This window comes from Marmota flaviventris, chromosome 17 (genome assembly GCF_047511675.1).
Source record: "Marmota flaviventris isolate mMarFla1 chromosome 17, mMarFla1.hap1, whole genome shotgun sequence".
Classification (NCBI taxonomy): Eukaryota; Metazoa; Chordata; class Mammalia; order Rodentia; family Sciuridae; genus Marmota; species Marmota flaviventris.
In genome coordinates this window covers 68,057,495-68,071,413 of record NC_092514.1, presented here as the reverse complement: position 1 = coordinate 68,071,413, position 13,919 = coordinate 68,057,495, and the positions used below count along the sequence as shown (strand labels likewise).

Genomic DNA, 13,919 nt, shown 5'->3' with positions numbered 1-13,919 from the left:
ATTTTCCAATGATAGTGTGAATGCTCCTTTCATAAGCAAATTTAATTTTGTTTTCATATCAGTGTATATGAAAGTGCATTAACTAACCTTAATATTTATATTTTATAGATATTTTTTGCTTTGATGCTGACACCCCTTTTTAAAAAATCAAAACATGTGGGAATAGTTGAATTTTTTGTCACTGTGGCTTTCGGATTTATTGGCCTTTTAATAGTCCTCATGGAAAGTTTTCCAAAATCATTAGTGTGGCTTTTAAGTCCTTTCTGTCAGTGTACTTTTTTGATTGGTATTGCACAGGTAGGTAATAATCTTGCATTCACAAATACCTTCTTTTCTCTCCAGTTCCAACCAATGTTTTATACTACTATGAACATTACATTTGATTTGCAAAATAAAATTACTTTAAAATTTCAACATGAGAAATAATATTTGAATACTTCAGTACATTTTATATCTAGTTTTATGTATATTTTCTTCAGTTTTAAGTTTTCAATTAAATGTTCTGTAAGTTCTTCGTTTTTTGCTTTGTTTACATTCCAAGAATCTATTTCAGTATAATTACTTAGAATTCATTGGTTTAAGTTCCAAGTAATTTAGATTGCTCTATTGCTACTATATATAAATGGTAGAATGCTTAGCAGAAAATTGTGCATTAAGCAGAACAAATTTGACATGAATGTAGTAGTGAAATAAAAAGGCCTAATTGATTTTATTGGCCTAGGTTTCATGTAATTGTCATTCATTTAAATAATACCTAATTTATAAATTTGATTTTTATTTATCCTTATAGGTGTAGTCAGATTCTAAGTGAAAAAAGTCTAAAAAATGGCTTTATATAATAGAAGATAAATTTGGTTATTGTACAAAAATATATAATTTTTTAATATAATGTATTACTCGTCTTGGGATAGAAAGTTCAGGTTTGTGAGACTAAGAAGAGAGGTATTGTTACACATTTTGAAAGTCCACTGAACTGAGTTCCCCCTTTCCTTAGGAAGGTGGAATTGTAGATTTATGTTTTAGTTGTGGGTGGCAGCGCCCCTGCATAAATGCGACCTCATCTTCCAATACATTTCTCTTTCTACTCTGTCTCATATATCTGCTAGAATACTTTAATAATTGTATTGGTTAATCAAAATACCTTTTCTCTTTTCAGTATTAGATTCCTTAATTTTATCTTCCGATGCTTAATTTATTTGACTTTTGGGGGAAATAACTCTTTTGTTTGCCCTGGTTACATCACCCTTCACTTTTCTTTCATTTGGTAGTCATTACTTGAGAATTTGTTGTCTCAGGAGCTGATAGATCCAAGTTTACAAAGCACAGCATTAAAAACATAATTGATAGCATTTTTGTGATGAATTTATATTTTGGTGAAATCTCATTTTCCTTATAAATTCTTATTACTAATTTAGTCTGTAAAAAGGCCAAGTTTGGTTATTGTTACTTTGGATATAATGAGTGGTGCTGAGTAGTGTTAGCTTTTACTTGTTTTTATCATGTTTTAATAATAAAGTTGGTATTTCTGTTTTTAGGTCATGCATTTAGAAGATTTTCATGAAGGTGCTTTATTTTCTAATTTGACTGAAGGCCCATATCCTCTAATTATTACTCTTATCATGCTAGCACTTAATAGTACATTCTATGTCCTTCTGGCTGTGTATCTTGATCAAGTCATTCCAGGTATGAGTTTATTATTGGATTTTACTTTCAAGATATTTAGTGGGTTTTTTTTTTTTCCTTTTTTGCTGACAGAGGGTCAACCTGTCTTATATGGTGACTGCTAGCCCCATGTGGCTTTTAAAATTAAAATTAGATGAATTAATAATTCATTTCCTGTTTTTATAATTTTGAAATCTTTTCAGAAATAACATAATTTTTTTTTTTTAATTTTTGTTTTTCAGGGGAATTTGGCTTACGGAGATCATCTTTGTATTTTCTAAAACCATCATATTGGTCAAAGAGCAAAAGAAATTATAAGGAGTTGTCAGAGGGCAACGTTAATGGGAATATTAGTTTTAGTGAAATTGTTGAGCCTGTTTCTTCAGAATTTATAGGCAAAGAAGCCATAAGGTATGATTCACTCTTTGGCAGTTTAGGTGTAAATTGCCGATGGAAGCTGCCAGACTGAAATCCTAAGTATGTTTTTATATGTGGTATCTTGGATTTGGTAGACATTTATGATTTTAAAGCATAGTGTTAATAAGAGCTGCTTTTCTTTTTAGTTTTTATTTGCTTTATAGCCATGTAGAATGAAGTTATTGCTAGATTTGGATTTTTATATTTCAGTGGAAAGGTTTATGTTACCAGAGATTGAACCCAGGGATGCTTAACCACTGAGCCACATCCCCAGCACTTTTTAATATTTTATTTAGAGTCAGGGTCTTGCTGAGTTGCTTAGGGCCTCACTAAGTTGCTGAGGTTGGCTTTGAACTTATGATCTTCTCTCCTCAGCTTCCTGAGCTGCTGGGATTACTCGTGTTTACTATCGCACCCTGTTATTGGAAAGTTTTAAAAGCAATAAAACTCAGTGTTTAAAAACTTTTCCCATTATGTACTCTGAAACAGTAGAAATTCTATAATTTGATTTATGTTACATTGTCTAATGTAACATTAAATTGTTACCTGTTCATAGACCTTCAGTGTTCTATGACATGATCAAAGATAGGATATTATTTTTATTTAATAACCAAAGAAATTCATTATTGGACTTGTCATGTCAGTCAAATTTATTTTTTTTTAAATAAGGAGAAAGAAAACAAGTTACAAATTGAAAAAAAAATGAAGTAAAATATACTTCTTTAATTTTAAGAAACATGTATAAAAACAGTGTTAAAATACTTAAGATGGTGGGTCAGTGGTCAGCCTTCTCAAAGGTGAAATTTAAACTGATTTTAAAAACATTAATTGTTGAGGGGCTGGGGTTGTGGCTCAATGGTAGAGCATTTGCCCAGCATGTGTGAGGCACTGGGTTTGATTCTCAGCACCACATATCAATAAATAAAATAAAGATCCATTGACAACTAAAAAATATTTTTAAAAAACATTAATTCTTGAAACAATTATGTATGAATGTTTTGAATGGAGTAAGACAATCACATTTATAGACAGTTTGATACAAGTGCTTGCATGAAATGGCATCTGGTTTATCCTACTTAATTAAAGTGACACATATTTAACCAGAGATGAAAAGCAATGCATAAATTGCTTGAATCAGATGTTTCACTTAATTTTAGATGTTGACTTAGCATGAAAACTTAATCATTTTTAAAAATAGAGACAAGTGCTGTACTTTTGTAGCTTCTTTAAAATAATTTTATAGTTGCCAGCTTTTTTTGACTCATTGTTTTAGTAGAAAGGTATGTATTACTATTATTCCTACTAAATATGACTGCCTTTGTATTTCCTTTTCAAATTTTGGCACAAAAATGCCAATTCTTCTGGATACATGAACATAAAGTATTCCTGCAGGCCGAAAAGTATTGCAAAATTTAAATAATTATTATCTAAATATGGAGATATATAAATACATTGTATTGCTAGAGATATATATCCAGTTTAATTTTCTTTTCTTTTTGGTACCTGGGGTCCCTAACTACTGAGCCACATCCCCAGCCCTTTTGTTTATTTATCTTTTTATTTTTAGACTGGGTGTCACTAAGTTGCTGATGCTGACCTCCAACTTCTAATCCTCCTGCCTCAGCCTCCCAATTCATTGGAATTACAGACATGCACCACTATGTCCAGCCTAATTCACATTTCATAAAGTACATTTTAAAATAAGACAGCATTGGTAGGAATATTATATATGTGAACACAGATACTTATAAGTTTTTAAATATTTTTAATATAAAATATGTTTTTCAGAATAAGTGGTATTCAGAAGACATACAGAAAGAAAAGTGAAAATGTGGAGGCTCTGAGAAGTAAGTAGCTTTTCTAGTATTTGGTCAATGGAAATTAAAAATCTTTTCTTTGAAGATACTATTAAGGGAATGAATAAACAAACCATAGACCTGGAATAAATAATTTGTAAATCATATTTCTAATGAAGAGGTTTTATCCAGATTTTCAAAGACTCAAGACTCAAGACTCAAAAAGAAGAAAGCAGGCAACCTAGTTAATAGATTGAGAGAATATTTGAACAGACTTTTTGCCAGTGAAGAAAAAGAATAATAAATAAGCATATGGAAATGATGTCCAGTATCATTACTCTTTAGAACTATGCATATTAAATCACAATGAGATTATCACATAACTATTTTTTTTAAAGAGAGAGAGAGAATTTTTTAATATTAATTTTTTAGTTTTCGGTGGACACAACATCTTTATTTTATTTTTATGTGGTGCTGAGGATCAAACCCAGCGCTCCGCGCATGCCAAGTGAGCATGCTACCGCTTGAGCCACATCCCCAGCCCCACATAACTATTAAAATGATTAAAGTTAAAAAGACTGATAATATCATGTATGGCTAAGGATATGGAAGAACTGAAACTCTCAAACACTGCTAGATGGAATATAAAGTTGTAAAACTAGTTTGAAAAATAGTTTGTCAGTTTGGTGAAAAGTTAAACATAGTCATTCCACTTCTAGATAGTTAGCCAAAAGAAATGAAAGCATATGTCCATAGAAATGCTTACACATTAATGTTCATTGCAAATTGATTTGTAATAACCAAAAATTAGGTATAACCCAAATGTTTGTCAGCAGATGACTGAATAAACCAAATGTAGTATATTCATACAATGAAGTACTGTTAAGCAATAAAAAGGAATGGACTGTTAATACAGGCTACAACATTGATGAACCTCAAAATATGTACATTTAAGTGAAAGAAGCCAGACATACAGAGCATATGGTATATAATTCCACTTATATAAAGTTATAGAAAAACAATCTACAGTGAAAGAAAAGCAAATCAGTGGTTGCTGGAGATGAGTAGAAGTGGGTGGAAAGAGGCAGAGGAGAAGACGTGTTAAAGAAGGTCTCAGACTTTTGTGGGAGATTGATATATTCAATATCTTGGTAATGGTGATAGCTTAGCAAAATTTGCCATTTTTTACATATGCAGTTTATTGTATATCAACGATATCTTAATGCTGTTTTACAAAATTAACTCAGATAATAACACATGTGTATTTTAGCTTCTGAACTCTATTTTCTTCCACTGACTTATATTTATCTATCCCTTTTTCCACATTGTTTTAACTGCTGTAGCCTTATGTTTGGTCTTGATAACTTTTAATATCGTATCTTGCGTTCTTTACATTTCCATGTAAATTTTAAAAGCAGCTTATGAATTTCCACTACTGTGTCTGTTTTAATGAATTTGTTTTCAAGGAATTCCATGATTTTATTTAAATTGACAAAGTTGGTTGTTAGAGGTTGTTTTTAATAATCTTTAAAAAAAACTTTCTAATTCCTGTGGAATCTGTAATCATAATCCCTTTTTCATTGTATATTTTGTCATTTTAAATTGTTTTTGCAGTGTGCTTATTAATTTTTTTGTCATTTTTAATTTTCTTGCAGTGTGCTTAATAATTTTATTAATCTTTTCTAGGAGTCAGTTTTTGGTTTTGTTGGTTTGCTGAATCATAATTTGCTTTTCATTTTATTGATTTATATTCTTGATTATTTTTTATTATGGCTTTCTTTATGTTTAATTTTTCTCCTTTTATTCTTTTAGGTATACATGACAGTAGAGTGTATTTTGACATATTATATATATGGAGTATAACTTATTCTGATTAGGATATCATTCTTATGATTGTACATGATGTGAAGTTCACTGGTGGTGTGTTCATGTATGCACATAGGAAAATTATATTAGATTCATTCCGTTGTCTTTCCTATTCCCATCCCCCCTTCCCTTCATTCCCCTTTGTCTAATCCACTGAACTTCTGTTCTTCCCCTCCTACCCTTGTTGTGTGTTGGCATTGCATAACAAAGAGAACATTTGGCCTTCGGTGCCACACCAGTGGCCAATATAGCAGGCCAATATAGCAGGTTCCCTTGAGGGTGAAGACTGATAAGAAAAATAAAGACTACAGTCTCAGATTTTGAAGATAACAGGGGTCAGGGGGAGCTCAGCTCTCAGATGGAGAAGCAGGTCTAAAGAATTATGCCAGCAATCTTTATTTATATATGTCTCATTATCAGGTTAAAGACTATGTAAGCATTTTTCTTTGTATTCAGGAAAGTTACAGTTAACAACATTATGCAGTTTATTCCACAGTTACATCCTACAATTGTAATGAGCAATATTAGGAGCTTTGTGGAGGTCTCAATGAAGTCCATTGTTTAATGTTGCTCTTATGAGGGTAGGTTCAGGAGCAGCGGAGCTGGTGAAATATTGTGGTCCTCTAGCAAGAAAGTTTCTTTATTCCCAGGAGCTGTGTGCCTGAGATCAAGGTGGAGGCTTATAGGACTCTAGCACAGAGCCTCCTCATGGGGGCATTACCACAGCAGCTAGGCATCCTGCACCTTTGCACAGAAACTTTCCCAGACACCAGGCATGCCACAACCATGAAGTCATCAAAGACCCCAATGTCAGACACTGCTCTCCCATTCTCTATCACTGCTCTCCACATTTTGGTATTTTGGGAATTGGCTTATTTCACTTAGCATGATAGTTTCCAAATCTATCCATTTACCAGCAAATGTCATTAAGTCTGTCTCATACATATATATATATATATATATATATATATATATATATATATATGGAATACTACTAAGTATATATATATGCCATATATATAAGTATATAAGTATATATATATATATATATATATATATATATATATATTAGTATATATATATATGCGCCATATATGTAAGTATATATAAGTATATATATCTAAGTATATATAAGTATATACATATATATATATATATATATATATATATATATATATATATATATTCCACATTTTTTTCATCCATTTATCTGTTGAAGAGCACCTATATTGGTTCCATAGCTTAGCTATTGTGAATTGAGCCGCTATAAACATTAATGTGGCTATGTCACTGTAGTAAGCTGATTTTAAGTCCTTTGGGTATAAATGTTCAAATGGTGGTTCCATTCCAAGTTTTCTGAGGAATCTCCATACTGCTTTCCAGAGTGGTTACACCAATTTGCAGCCCTACCAGCAATGTGTAAGTGTGCCTTTTCCTCCACATCCTCATCAACATTTGTTATTACTTGTATTCTTCTTAATTGCTATTCTGACTGGAGTGAGATGGAATCTCAGCATAGTTTTAATAATTTGTTTTGCTACTTCTAGTTTCTTAACATGCAGTCAGTTATCTATTTATGCATTTTAACTACCCCAAAGTTTAAAGGTTTAGGCAGCCACTATTTTGCTATACCTTAAGGAGTCTCTGATTTGGCTGACAAGTTCTTTGTGGCCCGGATAGTGGTTTCATATTAGTCTTAGTGGCTGTAGGTGGGTTTATATGCCTTTTTTTCCCATAATCTCTCATCCTTTAACAGGTTAGCTGCACCAGAAGCACTGGAAAATTTTTTATTATTTTATTTCTCACTGTCCCTGTTTGCTTCTTAGTTATACATCTTTTTTTTTAAATGATTACGTAACATGTTAGATATCTTTGACTTATAAATTAATGCTTTACTTTTCTCCAAATTAGGCCACAACTGTATTTTTATCTTTGTTCCAACTTATTTAATATTGTTTTCATATATTTTTATACTTAAATATATTTAAAACAAAAACAATACTATTGTTTTACAAGACAATTCATTTAGATTTACTTACATTTACCATATCATTTATCTTCATTATTTTTTGCAGCTGATCTTCTAATTTTTCTTCTGCATGAAGACATTTTTAATATTTCCTTTAATATGGATGTGCCAGTGATACAATGTCTAAATTTTTGTTTGAAATAATCTTCTATTCACTTTCAATTTTAAAGGATATATCTGTGAATATATAATTTTAAGCTTGACAGTTACTTTCATTCAGCATGTTTAATACAATTTTGACATCTTCTGGTTTGTATTGTTTTGATTATGAAGAGAGCTATCAGTTTTATTATTACTCTGTTGTTGGTATGTACATTTTTCCCAGTCCAAACATGGCTTTCAGTTTTTCATTGTTGTTGTTTATCGTTTGTTTTTTTATATTTAGTCTTCTTTGGTTTTATAGTGTCTTTTGAGTCAGGACTTGATAGCTTGTTTTAGAAAATTCTTAGCCATTTCTTTCCCAATATTCTGTTCTATGTTATCTCTAACTTTAGGATTATCAGTACATGTAACAGCTTCTTATTTATTCTATTTCTTTTATTCTCCAATCTAATTTGCTTACTCTTTTTCTTTGTGCTTTAGATATATTTTCTGATTTTTGTCATTCACTAAATTTTTCTTTAGTTGGGTCTACTCTCACGATAAATTGTCTTTCAAAAATTTTATGTTTTTTTTTCAAAAATTTTCTGGTTCTTATCTTTCTCTGTGTGTGTGTGTATGTGTGTGTGTGTGCGTGCATGCACTGTAGTTTCTAGTCTTTTCTGACATTCTCTTGTAAACATGATAGCATAGTTATTTTAAAATCTTTGTAATATTACACCAATATCTGTACCTCCAGTAGGTCTATTTCTATTGCTTGCCTATTTTATTGGATTTTTGCCTCATCTTGAATTCTGGTTATTTTTGACTGAATGCTACACATGGCATTTGGATAATTGTAGGTACCCAGATAATTTAATATTTGTGTGATGTGATCCTCCTTTGGAGAGTGTTTATCTTTGCTTCTGGCCTGCAGCTTTGTAGATACCAGAAGCCTCATTTTATCTTCTCCAGTCAGGGCTAAAATGACTTGAAGCCTGGTGTTTGTCTCTGTGATGACTGGAGTGCTTCTCATTTACCCTTTTACCTAAGTTTAGTCCTTTGAGGTCCCAACCAGAAGCCTCAGAGGTTTTCTGAAGTCTCTCTCATGCTTGGCATTCCAGAGTTCCCCTCTTTGTTGCCTCAGTTCTGTGTCTTCAAAACGCTGGTCAGCCTGTTACCTACTAGAATTGGCAGTTATTTTAGCCTTGCTCTTTCCTCATTTCTTTACCCCTCAGTTTTTTATGCTCTAGCTCTCCAAGGCCTTCAAACAGATGTTTTTTTAATACTTTGGTCAGCTTTCCTTTTCTTAGAAAGATAATTGGTTTAAACTGTCTACTTTGCCATTCCTGGGAGCAATGATTCAGGTAGACAGCTTTATCCTTCAAGCAATTTGGATTAACAATATAAATTGTACTAATAAGTGATACTGAATTTTCATATTACTGAGTATAGGGGAGAATCTAAAGATGGGGACCCTTATTACATCTTTGTCTGGGAATAAGTAAAGGCTTTGCTCTGTAGTGGAGCCTGATTCCAGTCCTTCATATATAGTGAGACATGGCAGATGATTCCTAACTATTTTTCTCTGATCCTAGATTGAAGGGAATTGTGTGATGTATCTACTCAAAAGTTTTTGTGCCAGTAGGTATGTGGCTCTAACTCTGGCCTTTTTGCCTAGGGATTGAGCCCTAATAATAGTACTTTAATACTCCATAGCATATAAATTGACATCTTAGTAAATTTGTTAAAAATAAAACTATTATCTGTCCTAAAAAATGAATTTCATTCCTTATAATCAAAGTATTACAGTTTTATATGTATTAACTAAAGAGAAGATTATAGTGTTTGTCCTATAAACCATTTGGGCCTCACTGATCTCTCTCTCATATCAGAACTCCATGAAGGGAAGTAAGTGAGTTCCAAGTGTTAGTGTATTTTGAAACCCAAGAATGTCTGGGGGAAACTCAACCATTGGCTGGGATGCGCACCATAATGTCTCTAAAGGGAACTCAGTATTCATTCTGAGTTACAAAGTTAGAGTTACTCAGGTAAAGGACATAGGAGCCTACTGTCTTCAGTATTCAGAGTGACAGATTCTAAACTAGTGTGTGGGTTATTGTGGTGCTGGAGGAATAACTGTTTAAAACACTCACTACCTAACTGAGGGAGAGAAGGGAATCTTCCAAAACAGAGGTACTGAACCCTGTAAACATAGTGGTTATGCCTCTATGCTCAGCTCATGTATAGTTTTCTTCCTAATTTAATATGCACTATGATTTCTGAGGATTTGTAACTGTATCATAATACCTCATTGACTTACTACTTTTTTTCTTTTTCTTACACAAGAAGATGGTCAGATAATGGACCTTGTATTTATCTGGATAATAGAACTCATCTAGGTTTATTTATATATAAACATAATATTAACCTGACTTTAATTTTCTATGAAGTAATTATAATACCTCAATAGGATATTTTATTAAGCTGTTTCAATTTGAATTAATGTGTATACACAACATGTATGTGTGTGTGTATGTGTGTGTGTGTATGTAGCTTATCAGTGTCTCTTTCTGCTCTGCTGAGGGAAATCATATTCATGGTCTTGTGGTGAGTTTCTTACCACATCCTCAGTTCCTACACTGTACTTTCAGATACAATGTATTTTGTCTGCTGTTTCCCTTCCTTTTTAAGTTGGGTTACTGATTTGGATATGAGCTCTTTTTCTCTTTGTTCTGAGTTTCAGCCTTATTCGCTGGCCGACGCATTTCTGCTTCATCGTTTTAGATCCCCATCCTTCTTTTCCTGCAGTCATCTATACCTCCTCACAGTGATACCTGTTCATTAAATTGAACCTTTTAAGTTTTAATTAGTCACTTCTGTACTTTTGGTTAATTTCTAGTGTTTTTTTTTTTTTCTGCCAGTGTATTTAACATGTATATAAATACCTCTAGGGATAAATTTTTGTTTCATTCCCTTGGGAATTTTTAAAAGTCAGTATACAAAAAAACTCTCAATATTTGTGTTCACCCTAAGTATCACTGTATATAACAAAATAATGTTTGTTTCTATTTACTTTTCTTACTGTTTATACCCTTGATTATAACAAAGAAGCAGTTTAACTTACTGTAAAATATGCTGGTAATTTTAAATATGTCTTTATTGCCTTATTATAAGATTGTTCAAGTATTATGAATTACCTTGTATAGTTGAACAGAAATAAAAATCACATTTGAGTCTTCTTTCTTCTTAACCTAGATTTGTCCTTTGACATCTATGAAGGTCAGATTACTGCACTTCTTGGCCACAGTGGAACAGGAAAGAGTACCTTGATGAATATTCTCTGTGGATTATGCCCCCCTTCTGATGGTGAGAGTTTTCTAATTTTAAAAAAGTTTCTTACTTCATTGTATTTAACCAAGATATCACAATATACTGTAATTATTTACCCTTTAAGTGATTTAGGACCCACTTTTGTGTAGGTGTTTTCTCTTTTTCTTTATAACATACATTTGTTTTTCAATAGAAATTATAAATGAGTCCATGTTTAATAAAGTCAAAAGGATCTAATTTTGTACCTATTTTTATCACATTTATAGATATATACATGTATATTCTTTATTTTTAAGGGAGGATAAATTCATAACTAACTGAAATTTAAGTCAGATCTATAGACTGATTCAGGTTGAGAAAATAAACACAAATTTCTAAATATATAGTAACAGTTCATAAGGAAATAATGATAAATATCAATGTCATCTTCTAAAATAAAAAATTTAAGAGCAGTACTTCAAAGGTATAGTTTTGATCTGTGAATGTGAGATTGGCATGTAGCAGTGGGAATTCAATATGGAAGCACCATGTTTCCACAGTAACCCGATAGCTTGGCAGTGAAATGCACATATTACTTTACAGAATGGCCAAAGTATGTTTAATCTATAAATCTTTTAAATGTAGTGTAACTTTTATAGTTAGTTTGGTTTTATTTTTATTCTTAATTGTACAACTTTTCAATGTTAGTCATAATATCTTACATTCATTTAAGGATACATGATTTTTGTTACAGTTCTCCATACATCATCACATTAATTTAGCAGTTCTTAAGTGGGATATGTTAGTATTCAGTTTATAGAGGGGAAAAAAAACTGGGATTCAGAGACATTAAATAATTTGTTCAAGACCACACAGTAGTATAAAACTTTTAGTTCTTTGATCTTTTCACTATTGCATTATATCTGGAATACATAATATCTGAAAATGAAGGAAAATTATTACTAGAATATAACTAGTGCACCAGTAGATATGTGTATTTTGTGTTCAGCTTATAGTTCCTTATACTTTTGACTATGTAATATGACCTGCAAGTGAAGGCAAATATAAGTGGAAGCATATTACAGTAATATGGAAATGAGGGTGTAGTGTATCTTGCAAATTTATACTTGTTCTTATCTATTGAGACCACATACCTAAGTTATTAGGATATATCAAAGCATATGCATTTTTAATACTTCTTTATTTTAAGATAAATTTAAATATATATTTTGCTTTTAGGGTTTGCATCTATATATGGACACAGAGTCTCAGAAATAGATGAAATGTTTGAAGCAAGAAAAATGATTGGCATTTGTCCACAGTTAGATATACACTTTGATGTTTTGACAGTTGAAGAAAATTTATCTATCTTGGCTTCAATCAAAGGAATACCAGCCAACAATATAATACAAGAAGTATGTTATATTATTCATGTATAAATATTCATTATGTTTTCTGTAAATTAATAACCTTTTATAATAACTGATACAATAAACTCATGTTTGCGAATCTAAATATAAAACCTGTTCTGAAAAAAAATATTCTAAGCTAGTATACAAAGTTATTAGAAAGAATTAGACATAATTTGGAGTAAATGTTTTAATACGTGTAAAATAGTCCTGTTTCATTTCGAGGACACTTGTTTCTCTTTTCCCCTCATCTCTGTGCCTCTCTTCCCTTTTCTTCTCCACATTCATATCTCCAACCCCCACATACCCAGCACCTTTGCACTGATCTCTTCTTTTTCCTTTCCCATTACCCAGGAATGCGCAAAAGTAAAACCAGATCATTTCTTCAAGAATCATCTTACTTGTTGTTTTCAAAATTGTAAACAAAATTCCACAATAAATATTTTAAATGTCGATGTTAGAATTATTTAAAAACATATTACTCAAATATTTAATAATTTAAAAAATAGTACTTCAAAACTTAAAATACAGACTAACGTTAATAATTATTTAAATGATGTGATTTTAAAAATAACATTATTTATACTGTATTTTCACAGGTGCAAAAGGTTTTACTAGATTTAGACATGCAGCCTATCAAAGATAACCCAGCTAAAAAACTAAGTGGTGGCCAAAAAAGAAAATTGTCTTTAGGAATTGCTGTTCTTGGGAATCCAAAGGTAAATAAATATTAGTTTCACAAATGAGATTGCTTTAAATTATGTTAGATAAAAAGCAGGTTGTAGAAAGATATATCTTATGTAAAGTTTAAACACACCCAAAATACTGTGCATTGTCATGGGTTTATGAGAATGATATTAAGTATCATTATACTGGAGAATAGAACAGACTCCATTAATGTTTGCAGTATTTTATTTTTTTAAAAAAGAACTGTCTGGGTATAGTGGCTCATGCCTTTGGTCCTAATTACTTAAGAAACTAAGACAGGACAATCACTTAGCCCATAAGTTCACTAACCTCCGCAGTAGAATGAGACTCAATATCTAAAAAAAAAACCAAAAAACTGAATATGGCTAAAATAGTATTTGTTAAACTTGAATTGTAGCTATTAAAATTTTGTTGTGTTATTTATTATTGCTTTTATTATACATTTCTAAGTGTTCATAATAAAATAGGAAAAAATCAAGGGAGTAGGTTAGTTTGTCACTATACTGCTACTTTGATTTTGCATGTGTTTGTTTTGTGCTATTTTTTGTCATACTTTTCTAAAAAGTAATCGTTATGTCTACAAATTTAATTATTAAGTATAATAGCAGTATAACTTAATTTTTGTTTGTTTGGTTTACCTGA

At 31.3% G+C, this 13,919-nt stretch overlaps 1 protein-coding gene across 7 annotated transcripts in view; it reads left to right on the top strand.

The window, feature by feature from the left end:
• Abca5 (ATP binding cassette subfamily A member 5) overlaps positions 1 to 13,919 on the top strand; it is an 80,186-nt gene that overhangs the window by 21,065 nt on the left and 45,202 nt on the right. For all 7 annotated transcript variants that reach the window (XR_011704957.1, XR_011704956.1, XM_071603291.1 and 4 more), the window contains 7 exons: positions 109 to 297; positions 1,536 to 1,683; positions 1,905 to 2,073; positions 3,868 to 3,926; positions 11,107 to 11,217; positions 12,400 to 12,575; positions 13,169 to 13,288. Coding sequence is in view for 5 of the 7 variants with exons in the window: in XM_071603291.1 (XP_071459392.1) it covers positions 109 to 297; positions 1,536 to 1,683; positions 1,905 to 2,073; positions 3,868 to 3,926; positions 11,107 to 11,217; positions 12,400 to 12,575; positions 13,169 to 13,288 (972 nt within the window). In the remaining 2 variants the exon portion in view is untranslated. The remainder of the gene's footprint in view (positions 1 to 108; positions 298 to 1,535; positions 1,684 to 1,904; positions 2,074 to 3,867; positions 3,927 to 11,106; positions 11,218 to 12,399; positions 12,576 to 13,168; positions 13,289 to 13,919) is intronic.